Raw genomic sequence first — 18,865 nt, forward strand, 5'->3', positions numbered from 1 at the left:
CATAGCTCTGAGTCTGCTGGACTCCAGGGTCCACATTCCAAGCCTGGGGTTCATCTGCGTCCAGATCACCTGGGTCTTCACAAGGGCAGATTCTGACTCAGGGGCCTGAGACTCTGCCTTCCTAACTGGCTCCCAGGTGACGCACACACAGGGACCACTCTGGGAATATGAATGGTGAAAGCACTATATTATATTGCTCCCTTTTATAAATGAATAGGAAATAATGGTGAGAGCTCAACAGTAACCAGGATACACCCAGCCTTCAAGCCCAACTAGCTTTAGGCTGAGAACGTAGTGTGTACTCACCACTCGTAACTCCAGGAGAACTCATCTGAGCATTAAACCCATGCTGGGCGCAGCACAGGCCCAGCAGATATTTACAGGTCTTGACTGAATCAGCGACAAATGTGTGCTTTTTCCCAGTGACGCTTGTGATGATGAACTTCTTCCGCTGCGGGGAACAAATGCAGACTTCAATCCACTGACCATTCTCACCCATCCATCGAAGTATAACTATCCAGAAAATAACCAAATGCAGGAGCTGTCAGCTGGATACCAATGTAGGCATCCAGAAGGGTATGGCAGACATTGTCTGACTATGGCCCAATATTTTTTCTTAGTTTAAATACAACCCCTCTTTTTTTCCCCCTTCATTCATAAATCAAATGTTTCTTTATTGAGCAATTGGTATCTGCCAAGGACTGTGCTAGGTGAAAAGAATATGAAGTGAGTTCAGTACAGGCATTTCCCTCAGCAAGAAGTGAACATAATCTCCACGTGCGTCGGGAAAGGCCACTGAATATACTTATAGTTTGCATTGTCCGAACTCCTGGGCTTGGAAGGCAAAATCTCAGCTAGCAGGTTTACAGAAAAGATAAAATCACATCAGCAATCTCATGTTTTCATGCTGTTATGTGCCAGGTTCTGTTCTAAATCCTCTCTGTGTCTTAATTCATTTCGTCCTAGAAGCTACAGAATGAGAGCAGTCCCATCATTATCCTTATTCTACAGATGAGGAAGCGGACGGAGACGCCTCAGAATGCAGCAGGAACTGAGGTCATATCACCAAGAAACACTTCCTCCGCATTTATACCTTCAAGGCCCATGCGCAAAGGGATAATTTTTGTACCGCTCACTGAGATAAACTGGAGAGGAATATCTATCTGGGGCTATCTATATCGAGCTTCCAGGAAAAGATCCTTAATGTTTGCAATATATAACTCTAATAAGAACAATGAAATATACAGTAATAGAAATGCTATTAAATACAAATTTATATATAACTTCCAAATAAAATCTCTATTCTAGATATTTCATAAGAACCTTGAGCTTGCTCCTATAAAGATAACTTTATAAATACAGGTTTTATGCTTGAAAGGGCATTCTGAAACTCCTGCACTTCTTTAAGGCTGCTGCTGCTGCTGCTAAGTCGCTTCAGTCGTGTCTGACTCTGTGCGACCTCACAGACAGCGGCCCACCAGGCTTCCCCGTCCCTGGGATTCTCCAGGCAAGAACACTGGAGTGGGTTGCCATTTCCTTCTCCAGTGCATGAAAGTGAAAAGTGAAAGTGAAGTCGCTCAGTCGTGTCTTACTCTTCACGACCCCATGGACTGCAGCCCACCAGGCTCCTCCATCCATGGGATTTTCCAGGCAAGAGTACTGGACTGGGGTGCCACTGCCTTCTCCGTCTTTAAGGCTAATCCCTTTTAATTTTTGATAATTGCCATTCCCAAGAACCTCCATTCACACAATCAAATATTAACAAAGGGTGACAACTGTTCATTACTTCCCTTTTAAAAAACTTTTTTTTACCATTAACCTAATTTCAGATAATTTAAGCATTCTCTAAATATCCTTTACTTTTATTAACAAATTAATGTTGAATCTATACTAATGTGAATGGATTTTGAATTCAACTGAATTATATCTAGTATTTTATATTTAATGCATTTTCTCAAACATTAATAGATGCTATCTAACTATCCTCACTAATTTTTTCCTCAGTATTCAAATTATAATGTCTAAACTCCACTGGCTGATCATTTTATCCATACTTTTCCAAAGTTGAATATTTGCTTAGAATCCATCTACTTTGTCAATATGCATTGATATGCTTATATACAGTCATGACAATTTTATATTAAATTCACTCAGGTATTAAAAATCTTAGATAAGTCATTTTCTAAAATTGAATAATTCTTCTTTAACAAATCTAAAAAAAGAGAATTGTTCACATGTGCACACGTATACACCACATCTTTCTTTCAGACCATAAACTCTTGCCAAACCATTGTGCTTTCGGACCCCAGTGCCCTAAGGTATTAAACACCCCAGAGAGGAGAACTGCTATCTCATTTCTTGGCATGAAGCTGAAAATAGTCTTGACTGTAGTGGTTTAGATTTTTTTTTCCCACTTTGATAACATCATTTAATGGGAAATCCATATCTTCAAGCCAACTTTCACACAAGCAAACTGCTCCATGAATAAGATGATGAGTAACTTGAATCTCAGGGTTTTCAGCACAAACACAAAAAGTGTATTTACATCTGTGTTGTTACAGAATAAAAATACTTGGTGTTTCTGTAACATCATGCTTGTTTCAAAGCATGTTTTATCATTTCAAATATTTCTTCCCTTGTAATTTTATTGTTGTTCCTTTGCAGGCTCATTTATTTGTTTGGCTTGACACATCTTTGCAGGATAAGATTCTCTCAGACAGAGGCAGATGTGCCCAGGTAAGGAAGTTGAAACTCCAGACCCCTACTTGGGAAGGCCATTTCCTGGAAGGGACCCAGCAACAGCTTCCTGTGTTTTTATAAAATGTAGAAAGAAAGATGCTTTCACCACAATCAATTAAAATCACTGACTCTTCTTTCCACTGGAACTCAGTCTTATTTTTCTCACCAGAGATAACACTGCACGATGGAGAAGCAGACCCCGCTAAGGAGAAGCAGAAATGAATGGGGCTGCTTTCAATGTAGAGTTAATGGGATTTATTTACGTGATTTACAGTCTCTTCTGCAACAGTGTATTGCCAGCCATCCCAGAATATTCCTTCCATTGGACCAACTCACCCAAAATCTCAGCATAAAGACAGGACCCGTAATCATGTAAAAATTGACTATGCCCTACAATAACCAGCCTCAGAAGTATGTGGCGTCAGCCCTAGAGAGGAATAAGATTTGAAATGCAGAGCCAGAGGCCAGTCTGCAGGAAACATTTTCAATCATCAGAAATGAAAACCTGTAATTTAATTCTCAAAAACATCGAATTAAGTGGGATTTTTATCCTATCAGGAATGTACTTTGTAATTGTACATATACTGCCTTATCAATACAGTGCACATATTTTTCTTTTTCTTTTCTTGATGGGAATCACACAATATGAAATTTATTTGATTTTCCTGTGTTGGTAGCCTAGAAACCTGCAGTGGCGCTTCAAAGAGCAAGAATGTCTGTCGCAAAGCTGCATGTTTTATGGATCTCATCAACAATAAAAACAACTTTCAATCAGATGTGCTAGATTTCTCTTCTCTCTAGAAAAAAAGATATTACAAAAGTATCATCCTATGGAAAAGTACAAAGTGTGTGCCACCAAAACATTGAAAGAGAAAAAAAAGAATTATAGAGTTTATCCGGAAATTCATTAATAAGAATATTAACTTTTTTACTTTGGGGATTTTGCAGTAGTTGATCTTTTACAATTCAAGAGTTGTGGTGATTAATTTTCTCATTCTACATGAGCAGTCACTTTAAAACCTTGTTTGTTTTTGGAAATTTGCATCCTTGTTTTTAAAGAGAGCCCTACAAATGCTGTATCCTCCCAGGCTTCGCGCATTTCTCTCCAGACATTTTTAACTACTATTAATATCCAAGAACAGTTATTAGCATGGGTAAGTTCATTATTTCACAATGAATGCTTTCGTGATTGAATAATCTTCTGAATTGATGTCTCTGTCACAGGCGGGCTGCCAATGTACCTACAAATCATATTCATTGTAAAAATGGCATTTTTTTCCTATTTCCTTGGCTACCTCTCTTTAGGATGACAAAACATGTTAGCAATTGTCTGAAGCATTCTGGCTTCCTCTAGTAATTAAGCTAATTTGAAACTAGCTTCCTAAGTCGTAGCATGAAGAGCTCAAGTCATTTTCTGTGTAAGATGCTGGGTTTGTGGCAAGCAGCTGGTGACGTTACTTCCCATGATGACTTTTCCATAAAAAAGGATATTTATGTTGAGGAAGAGACTGGTCATCAGAACATGGAAATCCTAATTAGTGACTGGGTGTTTTTAAGCTACAAAGTTTGTTTTGTGAACCAGATGACTTTCCAGCTTTAAACAAGAAATTCTTTGTGGTCACAGGGAAAACAAATATCTGTAAAAGTTAAACCAACTTAAATATAAAATACTTCAGGGGGCTGTTAAATTTATGGCTTCAAAAATTCTAGTTTTCAAAATTACTTGGTAGGTTGTCTGCACTTCTACAAATGTTTTAAAAGAAATTACACTGAGAATTGAGAATTTTGAACAATCAAATATGAGATAGAGAAAATAGGAAGTAATAACAGTATTGAATATTCAATAATCACGACCCCACTGTGGCCTGCCAGTCTCCTCTGTCCATGAAATTCTCCAGGAAAGAAAACCGGAATGGGTAGCCATTCCCTTCTTCAGAGGATCTTCCTCACCCAGGGATCAAAGCCTGGTCTCCTGCATTGCAGGCAGATTGTTTATCATCTGAGCCGCCAAGGAAGCCCTCATTGTGAGTCGGCTCTTCACATCAGGTGGCCAAAGTATTGGAGTTTCAGCTTTAGCATCAGTCCTTCCAGTGAACATTCAGGACTGATTTCCTTTAGGATGGACTGGTTGGATCTCCTCACAGTCCAAGGGACTCTCAAGAGTCTTCTCCAACACCACAGTTCAAAAGCATCAATTCTTCAGTGCTCAGCTTTCTTTATAGTCCAACTCTCATATCCATACACGACCACTGAAAAAACCGTAGGCTTGACTAGACAGACCTTTGTTGGCAAAGTAGTGCCTCTGCTTTTTAATATGCTGTCTAGGTTGGTCATAACTTTTCTTCCAAGGAGCAAGGGTCTTTTAATTTCATGGCTTCAGTCACCATCTGTAATGATTTTGGAGCCCAAGAAATAAAGTCTGTCACTGTTTCCACTGTTTCCCCATCTATTTCCCATGAAGTGATGGGACCAGATGCCATGATCTTAGTTTTCTGAATGTTGAGCTTTAAGCCTACTTTTTCATCAAGAAGCTCTTTAGTTATTTGCTTTCTGCCATAAGGATGGTGTCATCTGCATAGCTGAGGTTATTGATATTTCTTCCAGCAATCTTGATTCCAGCTTGTGCTTCGCCCAGCCTGACATTTCACATGATGTACTCTGCATATAAGTTAAATAAGCAGGGTGACAATATACAACTTTGATATACTACTTTCCCTATTTGGAACCAGTCTGTTGTTCCATGTCCAGTTCTAACTGTTGCTTCCTGACCTGAATACAGATTTCTCAAGACGCAGGTCAGGTGGTCTGGTATTCCCATCTCTTTAAGAATTTTCCACAGTTTGTTGTGATCCACACAGTCAAAGAATTTGACATAGTCAATAAAGCAAAAGTAGATGTTTTTCTGGAACTCTCTTGCTTTTTTGATGATCCAGCAGAGGTTGGCAATTTGATCTCTGGTTCCTCTGCCTTTTCTAAATCCACCTTGAACATCTGGAAGTTCATGGTTCACGTTCTGTTGAAGCCTGGCTTAAAGAATTATGAGCACTACTTTACTAGCGTGTGAGATGAGTGCAATTGTGCGGTAGTTTGAGCATTCTTTGGCATTGCCTTTCTTTGGGATTGGAGTGAAAACTGACCTGTGGAAGTGCAGGTCAGCAGTGGCCTGCTGCAGGGGCTCTGGGTGCAGCAGACCTGGGTATGGCATAAGCCCTCTTGGAGGAGGTCACCATTAACCCCACCATAGAACCACCAGAACTTACACAGGACTGGGAAAACAGAGTCTTGCAGGGCACAAACAAAACCTTGTGTGCACCAGGACCCAGGAGAAAGGAGCAGTGACCCCACAAGAAACTAACCCAGACATGGCCATGAGTGTCCAGGAGTCTCCGGCAGAGGAGTGGGTCGTCAGTGGCCCGCTTCAGGGCCAGCTGCTTCAGGCTGCATTTGGAAGGCCCCGAGTGCAGCAGTGCATCATGGGACCTTTTGAAGGAGGTCGCCACTGTCCTTATTACCTCCACCATCGTTTGGCCTCAGGTCAAGCAACAGGCAGGGAACACAGCCGCGCCCATCAACAGAAAATTGGATTAAAGATTTACTGAACATGGCCCTGCCCATCAGAACAAGACCCAGTTTCCCCCTCAGTCAGGCTCTCCCATCAGGAAGCTTCCATAAGCCTCTTATCCTTCTCCATCAGAGGACAGACAGAATGAAAACCACGATCACATAAAACTAACCAAACTTATCACATGGACCACAGCCTTGTCTAGCTCAATGAAACTATGAGCCATGCTGTGTAGGGCCACCCAAGATGGACAGGTCATTGGGGAGAATTCTGACAAAACATGGTCCACTGGTGAAGAGAAGGTCAAACCACTTCAGTATTCTTGCCTTGAGAACCCCATGAGCAGTGTGAAAATTAATTGTAACTAAATTCAAATAAATGATGTTCAAATGTTATTTCAAACACTGTACATTTAATAGGTGTGTTATTACTGTAATTTTTTTTTAATGACTGACAAATGTTTTCACATCTGTAGTCCATGGGAGACAGGCCAGATGCCTCCCCACTATGTGTGCAAAGGGAAAATTAAAATAAAAGGAAAATGTTTCAAAAGCATGCAGACTCCATTGCACCTACTTCAAACTCTCCTTCCCCATCTGCCACTCCCAACCTTGCCACTCCCAAAATCAATAGATTCCCCAAACTAAAAGAACTTCACCCAGAGGGAAGGTGTAGTCCTTTAGGCTAGTGGCTGCCACTGGAGGTGACAGGGGCCTGGGTGAAGGATGGCAGAAGAAGTGGCCTCTAGGGGACTCAAATCCCCTGGTAGACTTCTCCCAAACATGCCATAGTCAACGGAGTACAGGTTAGCTGACAGGCTGTGAGCTTAACTTCTTAGGAGAAGATCATCTGACCTATTGTTCCTTTAAAGGGGTAAGAGATCAAAGGAAAACAAAGCCGGGGTCATATCAACTGAGTGACACTCACATAAGCCAAAATCTTTTCAATTTCTCTCCACTGGAACCGTAAAGTTGCAATTCGGCTGTTGTTTCTCACTTCGTATACGATAACACCCTTGGCACAGATCCCCAGAGCCATTTCCCCTTCCAGCCGTGTCTTCTCTGGAAGAACTTGGTACACCAGCACACCATATTCCGGGAGCTGCTGAGCGACCTAGAATGAGAACAAGGCCAATTAAGAAGAAACAGGCACACTGGTCTAAAATAATGGATTTCAAACCATTCCATGAGGAAAAAAAAAAACAAAACCTTAACAGATGTTCTGAAAAAAGGAGTAAGATTGCCAAATAAGTTTCGGAAACACTAAGCTACACATATCTCCTTACTACAGCATTTCTCTGCACCTCTAATATGATGGTGTTGTTATATTTTATTAATAGAATGAAGGAATCCTTCCCTAATGAAGTACCTTGAGACGCTAGGAACACTGATATTAATTATGAAAGGGATACCAGAAAATAATAATATCCTGAACAAGGTTGTAGAATTCAGATTCTTCTGAATCATCTCACAGGGATTTCTTTTTCTAAAGCCTACTGCAGTACTACTGATACAACCCCTTCATTTTACAGGGGGAAAAACTGAGGCCCAGGCACAGAAAGCAGCCTTCCAAATGATCAGCAGCACTATTAAAACAAGATAACATCCTGCAGAAAAAAGGAGCAATCACTGGCATTTCTCAGCATGTGGCAGTGATTGGGTGGGGTCCCCACAGTCCAAGATCTGTCTTCAGTTTTCCAGTTTAGGAGACAGAATTTTGTCAGGAACCTGAGGGTCAGTCAGAGCTGGGAACTGCAGCAGGCTAACCAAAATCTTCAGAGACTGGTGTGTAAATCTAATCCAGATATTCTTTTTTTATGTCTGAATGGTAATCATGTCTCTGTTCTGGTCTCTGCCATCTTCATCCTCACCTGGTAGACTCCAGTTCTTACTAGAAGACTGATGCACCTCGGCTCAAGGCAAGTGGGCTAAGAATGTGTACATGTGCTCTCCACACATTTGAAACTCTCTCAGAAGGGTTTCAGGGGTGAAATCCGGTGCTCATCCTACCCCAGAGCAGAGGGGACAAAATCCTGCCCAATCTCTCTCATCCTCACAAAACTGAGGACAAATTATGGCTTTGGAGAGCTCCTTTCTCGAGCCCTTTTCTGTCTTTTCTCCCTGTACTGATAAGTAATCTATGCAGATAGGTCACACTGCCTACAAAACCTATAGCCTTTTGCATGATCTTGATTACATTTCTGCAGCCAGAATCTCGCTGTTTCTTTCAGCTTTGGAAAGAGCCTGTCATCATCACTGTCATCGTCATCGTCTAAAACAGTATTACCAGACATCAGTGCTGAAATGTCCAATGGCCAGACTGAGCATGTGCCTAAAGTACGACAAAGCAGGGCCAACCCAAAACAACTGCATAAATTCTTTTAAAGAATTTGATGTGATATTTCTAAAAAAAAAATTAAAGCACTAAAATAGTCATCATTAGAATAGAATCAATAGAATAATAGACTATTCGATAGAATAGAATTCTATCGAATATTCATCATCAGTAGAAGATTCTATTCATCAATAGAATAGCCTCTATTAGACTTTCTTTTATTTTTTAAATTGTTTAGTTTTGATTTTAATTTTTAATTTTTTAATTATATAGAAAGGGATATGATATTGAAGTACTTGGACCCACAACATTTTTAAAATGGTTCAGTGCTGTTCTGTAACAGAGCAGGACCCTACGGGGCTTTCCTGGGACAGACTTCCTCATCCGGTCTCTTTCACCTGCTTCTCGTTGGTAGAAAACCTTTATCTTCCTAGGCCTGCCCTTCTTTGACCTATCATTGCACTTCCAGGAATCTGTCCTAAGAAAATATACCAAATGACCAAGATCAAAACCCTTTGATCAGAGTGATGTTTGGTGCAGACTTCCAGAGTTGGGTTGAGAAAACTAGTTCCTTGCAATAAATGTTCCTAAAGGCCCTGCCTTATAGAGTACTTGGAGAAGGAAATGGCAACCCACTCCAGTATTCTTGCCTGGAGAATCCCAAAAGCAGAGAAGCCTGGCTAGCTAGTTACAGTCCGTGGGGTTGCAAGAGTCAGACACGACTTAGTGACTAAACCACCACCTATAGGGTCCTACCTAAAAGGTATCACCTAAAGGTAAGGGAAGCTGGTGGCTCAGAGGTAAAGAATCTGCCTGCAGTGTAGGAGACGCAAGAGATATCAGTTTGATCCCTGGGTCTGGAAGATCCCCTGGAGAAGGAAATGGCAACCCACTCCAGTATTCTTGCTCAGAAAATCCCTTGGATGGAGGAATCTGGTCCAGAGGGTCACAAAGAGTAGTACATGACTGAACAACTAAACACAAAGGTACCACCTTAAAAGGGATTATTGGGCAAGCTTTGCAAGGGATATTTACAAAGCATTTGTATTTGTCTGGGGAATGCATAGGTTATAATGCTAAGTGGGAAAAAATACAAGGTACAATCAGTATGACTTCAACAACAAAAAGAAAATATTTTAACAGCATATGGCAATCCCTAGTTATGTGGAAAAATGGCTCCATGGTTGAAGAAGTTTGGAAAACACCAAGTTAACCTTGAACAAGTTGTTCTGAGATTAACATGCTAATATAGGTGTGAATCTTGCCAGCAGCAGTACCCAAACTGGACTCTCGCCAAATCTGATGAACTAGCAGCGTTAGTCATCAGTGAAGCTCAGGCCAATAGGTGTCATCTGATAATGGAAAAGGGAGCCACCAGGAGCTATAATTAAATAATCCAGGAAATGTTTATTGGAGTAACTGGTCTCTGTGCTGAGTTCTGGGGATCCAAGGCCCTCTGGACATTTACAACCTGGAAGAAGGGACAAGAAATGAACAGAGATGTCTGTGATGTAGACTGTCAGCAGTATATGCCAACATTGTATAAAATGTTTCTAACCTTTGACCCTGTGATTCTACTCATGAGAGTCTATCCTTAAGAAATTAAGCAGAAATGCAGCTAAAGACATATGCAGAAAAAAATATGAATCTCAGTGTTGTTTAAAATAGTCCCATATTTACAATAATTTATGTGCCAAATAACAGGATACTGAGAAAAAATTTGGGGTACCTCATGTGTTGATTCAAAAGAAAGTTTCAATAGTGAGATGAGATTTAAAAACAGCCCACAAAACTGACTATATAATATAAATCCAGTTTTAAACGTAAGTGCATGTACACATGTGAATGTACAGACAAAAGAGGGAAGGATGAACACATACAAATGGATGGTGTTGTCTCATTGGGGAAGAATGAAGTGAAAAGTGAATGTGCATTCACTCAGTTGTGTCTGACTGCAACCCCATGGACTGTAGCCCGACAGGCTTCTCTGTCCATGAAATTCTCCAGGCTAGTATACAGGGGTGGATACCCATTCCCTTCTCCAGAGGATCTTTGTGATCCCAGGATCCAACCCAGGTCTCCTGCACTGCAGACAGATTCTTTACTGTCTGAGGCATGAGGGAAGCCTATTTGCGTGTGTGTGTGTGTGTGTGTGTGTGTGTGTGTATGTTAGTCGCTGAGACATGTCTGACTCTTTGCAAGCCCATGGACTGTAGCCCACCAGGCTCCTCTGTCCATGGGATTATCCCAGCAACGATACTGGAGTGGGTTGTCATTTATATATATATATATCTCACTTTGCTGTATATACTTGAAATTAATGAAGTATTGTAAATCAACTAATTTGAAAATGATATCCCCCAAAAAAGTTTCCACATTTTTCCTTGAGTTGGTGGCTTCCTTTACAACTACTGGTCATCCTTCAATGAGAGGAAGAAGGGACACAACGAGCCAGGCACACTAAGCCAGGGCTGCGCAGAGGCCTGCAGACCCAAATCCTTGGCTTCTCTGCTGGCTCTGTGGTCCTGCACCCTCTCTCCACCAGAGGTGTGCTCATGGCTTTGAAGTCCTCACTTGTTCATTGTCAAGGGAATGCTGCATCCACTTAGCAAGGAACCGGAACAAAGGCTGGATTAGGGAACACACTGAGCGCCTTTCTCCCAGAGCTGCTCAAATGAAACACTCAAGTGTTTATACTGTACTAAGTGCTGCAGAAAGTTCCAAGTGACTGACCAAAAAAAATATAGCCCTCACCTCAGCAGTTCTGCTTTCAAAAGACTATCTCTATCAAAAGCTAGAAAACGGAATGTTTTTGTCTCAGGAGACATTGTAAAAAGAAATATAAAAGCCCTGGAGTTCCCTTTTTAAACTGCTCCCCAACTCTAGAAGCCCCACCAGGGACATCACCCTGGGGATGCTCGGGGGCCCCTCCCACATGTCTCTCCCCCACCCCCAGCTCTATCTGCACGGGCAGAGCGGCCAGCCCCTCCCGTCCTGAAGCAGAGTAACTGGTACTGTTTCTGTTCTCACTGGGCAGCTATCAGCTCTCACAGTGCTGCAAGCCTCTGGGTCCCCTTCTGTCCTCCCTGCAAAACTTAAACTCCCCAGAGGCAGAAAGCACGTCCTTCCTGTCTGTTTCCTGTAGTGCCTGGTCCACTCCGGGTGTTAAGTTGTGAACTGAGCAAAAGCTGTGCATCGGAGGCTCTGTGCACCAACATAAGAGACTTCGCTTTTGGCTCACACTCAAGTTTGCACTTCAGATGTCAAAAATGTCTCTACAGTAAATGTGGCCTGCCCCCACTCACAGAATATTGACAGTGTGAGCTCCAAGGTTGAAGAAAGGGCCTGCCATGCCCACCCTGGCCCAGTAAATCCTGCTCATTTGGGGGATCATTTCCAATGCCATCTACTTCCAAAAGTCTCGAGCCCTGTGCTTGTACCTCCCTGTGGCTCTGAGCACACCCAGCCCCAGGGAAATCTCTGGAGGGTATTGCTGACTACGTGCCCCCTCAAGAGTCCAAAGGCCTCACCCTCAAGAACTCCAACTCAGCATCCTCTCCCCAAAGCATGGGGCTCAGACGATGCATCTCTGAGACTTCGACTTGGGCCCGGAGAGCCGTCATCCTCTCAATGAGACTTGCAGGGATATAATCTTCAACTCGAAAATAGGCTTTGTTCTCTACCTGCTGGAAAGATGCAGAAGAAAAGGGACACAGCCAAGACAGCTTCTATAAGACTCTGAGCAGAACAGAAGCCTGTCTGCAGTCGCAACTCAGTTAGGGGCCCCAGGAAAAGATGCTCTTTTGAAGTGCCCACTGGATATCATATTCTACCATAGTAGAGATTGAGCCAAACCACGTAACAGAAACAGAAGGGAAAGGGGAAAGAAGCCACCTGTTTTTGACCCCCTTCTGTATGCCAGGAGGTCCCCAGAACATATTAGCTCTTTCTATCCTCCAGGTAATCGTAAGAGGACAGTATTATTATTGTCATTGCCAACATGAGCCAAATGAACAAGAAAGAAAGTCATTTAACAGAACTAAGTTCACACCATTTGGAAGTGACAGAAACAAAGCCCTCGCCCGTTCCGCAATGTCACGCCACTTCCCCAATGGCACAGTGAAACCCTGGCTCTAAAGCTGTGTTCCTATATATTCACTCAGCACTTCTATCTGCATGCGCTACCAGCACACTTCCCCTTCTCTCAAGGGAGGCTTGTCTATGGCACCATCTCTTCACAACAAAGTGATCAAGAAGCGTCCCCCAAACAAGAGAAGATCTGGCACCAACAGCCCAGGCCTGAGCCTTCGGCGCCGACTCTTCTGGAAACCTGAGGCTGCAGCCCTGCTAACACTGTGGCTCGCCATCACTCACTTTGCAATACTGAGTTCCCTGGTACGGACTCTGGGGCACGGAGAGGTACACAGACATTTTGGAGGAGTGGTCTCAAGGTTCACAGGAAGGAGTGAGGAAGGTAGAGCTTGGCAGATAGAGAAGCTGACCCTTCCCTGGTGTTCCTGAATTAGCCCATCCTAGTCTCAGGAAGCCAATACCAGCCTAATCTTGGGCAAGACGCAAGCTGAGGGCAACTGTCCATGAGGGAGGCAACTGGAAACTGGGAGCATCTGGCCTTTTCGGGGCTGGGAATGGGCACGTTGGTCTGATGAGGGGGTCTGCCAGGAACGGCACAGCATCCACTACATCCCCATGTTCCTGGTCTGGCACAGGAGTCCCCATGTGGCTGGAGACAGAATCCTCCAGCCTAGGGCTGGCCCATGCCAGTTCTGAGCTCAGCTCAGAGGAAGAAATTGCTTGGTAATCCAGTACACAAAAAAGCGTTCAGAATGCTGTTAGAATGGCCCCGACCCGGAAACTGACACCAAATGCTGGCAAAATGTGGAAGAGCCGGAAGTCATTCAGTTACTGGTGGGAGTGCAAGATGGTTAAGCCTCTTTGGGAAGACAGTTCTTCAATTTTTTATGGAACTAAACACATTTGTGCCATATGATCCAGCAATCACCTCTTTGGTATTTACCCAAAGGAGCTGGAAACGCGCGTCCACACAGAAATCGGCACATGGGTGTTCACAGCAGCTTTATTCACAGCTGCCAAAACTCAAGCAAAAGAGGTCCTTCAGTTGGTGAGTGAATAAATAAACTCTGGCACATCCAGACAATGGAATATTATTCAGCACTAAAAAGAAATAAGTTATCAAGCTGAAAAGACATGGAGGAAACCTACATGCATATTACTAAGTGAAAGAAGCCAGTTTGAAAAGGCTATGTACTGTATGATCCCAACTCTATGACATTTTGGAAATGGCAGGACTATAGAGACTGCGAAAAGATCAGCAGTTGCCAGGGGTAGGGGAGGAGGAGGGGGAGCACGAAGGAGTTTCAAGGCAATGAAAGTACTCTGGGGAATTCCCTGGTGGTCCGGTGGTTAGGCCACTGCCAGGGCCAGGTTCAGTCCCTGGTAGGGGATCTAAGACACTGTAAGCCACGTGGTATGGCCAAAAAAAAAAAACCACTATTCTGTATGATTCTGTAAGAGTAGATATCTGTCATTATCAATTTGTTCAAACGTAGAGAATGTACAACACTAAGAGCGAACTCTAATAGTGACTGTGAACTCCGGAGGATAAGGATACATCAGTGCGTAGGCTTATCAGCTGCAATAAATTGGAATTGATAGAAGGAGACGATGGGAGTGGGGGAAGCGTATGTGGGGCCAAAGGGCACGTAGGGAATCTCTGCATCTTCCACCCAATTGTGCTAAGAACCTCAAACTGTTCTAAAACAGAAGTCTATCAAGCATTTTTTAAAATTGTTTAGGACATTAAACATTTTTTAAAAGTGTAGGACCTTTGACCCAGCATCCTTTTGCTAGAACTAAAGAAGTCAGATCAACAGAAGTCAGCATGAAACTAAAAGAGCTCCAGCATCAGTATTTCTTTCTTTGTCAGTGGTTATGCGCACTTCCATGGAGCCTCTAGGTGACGCCCACGAGCGAGAAAACAAATAAGAAAGCCAAGTTCCGGCCCTAGTGAGGCACGCCACGTGGTTATCCCAAAAGCTCATTAGGAAGGCCAAGGGAAGACATACTACTGAGTGAGAAAGCAGAATGCAAATCAAATGTGGCAACATTTACAACTGCATAAAATCCCCATGTGTGATCAAAGGCTGGAGGAGAATGCACCCAGAGGAAATTTGTTCTGCTGCAATGATGTGATTAAGGAGATTTATTTTTGTACCAAACTGTCTTTGTCTCCCTTTTTAAAATGCAAATGTAATCATGTTACTTCCCAGCTTACAATTCATCAGTGCCTCCAGTCTTTCACTGCAGTGGTTTCCAAATCATGTTTTTTCCCCCGGCACCAGAAACATTTATCAGACAAAATATCCACCCCTTAGAAGGGCACACGAGGTTCCTTCCTGGATCTGACTGGCAGCACTGCCCAGCCTCGAGGCCCATTAACTAAGGCTGCCGTGAAATCCTTGCAGCTCCGGACGGGCCAGCCCCCTCCTCCTGCTCACTCAGTGACCCAGATGTAGGGAGAGGCCTGCACTCTGAGACCTCCTTATGCCCTTTGACATGCCCACTGCAGTGCTGGCACATAGGATAGCAGGGCCCTAGAAATGAGTCCCAACTGTGCTCTCACTAGCTTACCTAACCTCACAGAGGCACAATTCTTCAATCTGCCTGCCAGTGCCCCAGACACATTTTCGTTCCCTGATCCAGGAAGATCCCACGTGCCTCGGAGCAAGCATGTAAGCTCGAGCACTGCAATGACTGAGCCTGTGCTCTAGACCCCGGGGGCCACCACTGCTGAGGCCACGCGCCCAAACCACTGAAGCCCTCGTGCCCTAGAGCCCGTGATTTGCATCAAGAAAAGCCTCCACAGTGAGAAACCTGTGCGCTAGAGAGTAAGCCCCACTCACCACAACGAGAGAAAAGCCTGCACGGCAGCTAAGACTCAGGAAAGCCAAAAACAAACAATTAAATAAAATTATTTAAAAAAATTTTTTAAATAAAATGCAACGGAAATAACACCAGCTTTGCAGGGTTGACACAGGCTTAGATGATGCAAGCAAGGAGCAAGCCCTCCATAAATTAGGGTTGAGCGAGTAGATGCCCAAATGAACGGGTATGTGTAATCTGTTACTTTCACACACACGCATGCATGCACACGGGCGTGCAAGAAAGGGAAAAGGTCCGCCTTTAGAAGCCACATGGGGGCAGCAGAGAATACCTTGGAACCACACCGGTGGCCAGAGCAGAAGCAGAGGTGGTGAGACAGGATCTCAAGCAGGAGCTGAAGGTGAAGGGTGAGATCCAGGCTGAGGCAGAAACTAGGTGAGGCCAGTCAGAAGCCGGGCAGCTGATGGGCGCAAGGGGCACCAGAATGGGGTGCCCAGGGTGAGGTCTGGGCCCGGATTGCAGAACGTGTGGGAGGGTCTGGGCCTGTGTGCTCCCGGCTGCCTTCGGTGGACCTGGCCTACTGTTTCTGTCAACTCTCAGCGTTAGATCCAGGGCATCAGGTTGAAACTGTATGTCTGAATCCACAGACTGAAAGCTGGTCTTTGTTCTCCAGCAGAGCACTCCTGGTCCAGGGCGGGGCAGGAAATCTCCAGCAGAGCGCTCCTGAGTCCAGGGCAGGGCAGGAAAACTTGCAAAGAGCAGCTGCGTCGCGGGGCCTCAGCATACATCACCACCTTCCACGCTTGCAGTAGTTCTGACCTACTCTTATCTCCTATTTCCATTTTGCAGATAAAGAGCTGAGACAGAGAAATAATGTCTAATGCCACGTGGCTACTTAACAAAAGAGGCAGGGTTTGGATCTCATTCCGTCTGACTCACAAACTCCTTCAATCTATAGAGCCTGCTAAGGTCAGCCCAACACTGCCCCGGGAGGCCACACTTCCCTGTCTGTAGGAGCCATCACAGGGCTGGACTAGAGGCTGCAACAAGGATGGCGACTGTCGCCAGGGCACCCGTGGCTTACAGCACCCTCCATGTGCCTGGGCCGTTCTCCTCCCAAGACCCCCTCAAAGTAGCAGCACACGGGCAGGAGTGAGCAGGCCCAGGCGTGGATGGGACTCCAGCTCTAGAAGCGAGGAGACACGAAGGGGCTCCAAGCAGTGACAGGCCTGGAGTTTTGCCAAAGGGGCAGGGAGGGGCTATGTGGGCTAGGCTGGCCCTGGGAGACTGCCTGCCCAGGCAGGGGGTAGGGTGGGGACGTGCCAAGACAGGAAAGTGAGGTCTCAGTCCCTGTAGATGAAGTGGGAGCAGGAAAGTGAGGGTCAGAGAAGGCTGGGTGTTGGGAACTGAACTACATTTCCCTGACAAGCAAGGTGCTGACTTTCCTGATGGATGACTTTATCCACAGTGTTATCCAGCCAAGAGCCTGTACTCAGTTCATCCACCCACTCCTCAGATCAGTTGGTCTTGAGCAAACTCCCCATGTTTGAGGCTCTGCTTTGGCGTGAGGGAAACAGCAGAACAAAACAAACAAAATCTTTACCGTCTGGTGGATTCCATTCTAATGGAGAGACTGACAGCAAGACTGATAAGGAAATGGATACTCCATACCAGACGGTGAAAAATGCAAGGGGATAAAGAGGGACTTAGACGGCTCCAGACATAGAGGCAACTTCTGAAGATGTGCTGGGAAGAGAGCGAGATATTGGTGAAGCCTGAAAAATGGTTTTCAAACTGCTGCCTGTAATCCATGGGTGATCTGTGAGTGCTTCATAACCAGCACTTATAAATTAACTAGACTATAATAGGAAATACCAGTGTGTATCACATAAGTGCATCTTATTTCCTAAACTTTTGCCTCACTTCTGTTACATGGACACATGTGTACAGGTTGAGTTATAATGTTTGTCTTTTTTTTTAATTGGGGTCATGGCACAAAACATCTGAAAGCCAGTGATGATGAGCCCAATAAATTAGTACATTACTGGTTGTAGGCAAGACTTTAGATTAGAACTACCTTACAATGTATAAACTTGACCTGTTCATTTTTGTATCCCCCAGAGCCGAGCAAAGAACACTTGATGGATACTTGTTGGATGGATAGGTGAATGGATGGATGGGTGGGTGGGTGGGCGGGTGGATGCAGTTTACCCCAATCTCAGTGGTAGGTGCTAAGAACACAGGCTCAGTCTTCACATTTACAACAGCTCCCCAGTGTCCCATAACTGCCTCTCTAGTGACCCCACCCAAGGGCCCCTGATCTCCACACCTACCTCCTCTGGGTAACTGCCAAATTCAGCCTGCAGAGCAAGGACCCCCAGCTGCAACAGCGTCTCATCGCTGCAATACAGCTTCTCCTCCAGGATGTCTTTCCGAAGTTGCAGGTAAAATTGATGCCTTGTCCAGCTGTGCCTGCCAAAGAGATGCAGGAATAAAGGTTACCGGAACGCTGAGGACAAAGGAGAGCACTAAAGCCAGAGGGATTCCTCAGTCTGCGAAGCAGAAAAAGGAGAGAAGATGGGACACAAGTCAGTGGAACCCAGAGGGCAATGCCAGTAACGCAAGGGTGAGCTTGTCTATCCACACCGTGCCTCCTGTCACTTGCTGAGGGCTATTCTGTACCCAAGACACAGGGTTACTCACTTCCCACCATGTCCATGGAGATGTTTGTTCTTGTGGCTCAAGTAAGAAAACGAATACTTAGTCAGATGGTATGTCTAATAAGCAAAGGAATAGAGAGAGTGATCCAGTCCCAAAGCCGTGACCCTCTCCTCCCATCCTCATCACTGAGCTGCTGGGAGGTGGGCATGTTGGGGTCAGGGGAGAGAGAGCTTGACCTTGACTGGCATATGTTTGAAACAAAAGGGTAAAGCTTTCATTTTGACCAGGGCTTGTCCCCAAACACTGACTTTTCCCCCTTTTCTGTCATATTGGAACCCAGGAAAAAGAAGACCAGGTGCAGTAACTGTTGTAATGTGTGCACACATTAACTTGCCAAGCACTTGCCTACCCATTATCTCTAATGTCAGCCTGGACAGACATAAACGACCTAAGGAACAAACCAAGAAGTTTGCAGCACTCACTGGAGCAGCCCGTAGTGACTCACGAAGAACTTTATCCTTAGAAAGAGCACAAAGGCATTTGGGGAGCTCTTCTTCTGGGGCTGCTCACTCCAGCCTTCAGGGGCTATTTTGCACAACCTGGTTTCAGCATCCAAGAAAAAGAACTCTTTACCTGAAATGGAAGTAG

The 18,865-nt window shown here is 44.4% G+C and overlaps 1 protein-coding gene across 5 annotated transcripts in view; it reads right to left on the reverse strand.

Annotated features, from left to right (window-relative positions):
* The window catches only part of FRMPD2 (FERM and PDZ domain containing 2), a 101,298-nt gene that overhangs the window by 35,947 nt on the left and 46,486 nt on the right, over nucleotides 1–18,865 (reverse strand). For 4 of the 5 annotated variants that reach the window (XM_070364614.1, XM_070364615.1, XM_070364612.1 and 1 more), the window contains 5 exons: nucleotides 18,700–18,850; nucleotides 17,890–18,028; nucleotides 12,166–12,321; nucleotides 7,229–7,414; nucleotides 307–451 (listed from right to left, as the gene is read on the reverse strand). In XM_070364614.1, coding sequence (XP_070220715.1) covers nucleotides 307–451; nucleotides 7,229–7,414; nucleotides 12,166–12,321; nucleotides 17,890–18,028; nucleotides 18,700–18,850 — 777 coding nt within the window. Of the gene's footprint in view, nucleotides 1–306; nucleotides 452–7,228; nucleotides 7,415–12,165; nucleotides 12,322–17,885; nucleotides 18,029–18,699; nucleotides 18,851–18,865 lie in introns of all 5 variants that reach the window. The other variant, XM_070364613.1, reaches the window with a different exon arrangement.

Source organism: Bos mutus, chromosome 28, assembly GCF_027580195.1.
Source record: "Bos mutus isolate GX-2022 chromosome 28, NWIPB_WYAK_1.1, whole genome shotgun sequence".
Lineage (NCBI taxonomy): Eukaryota > Metazoa > Chordata > Mammalia > Artiodactyla > Bovidae > Bos > Bos mutus.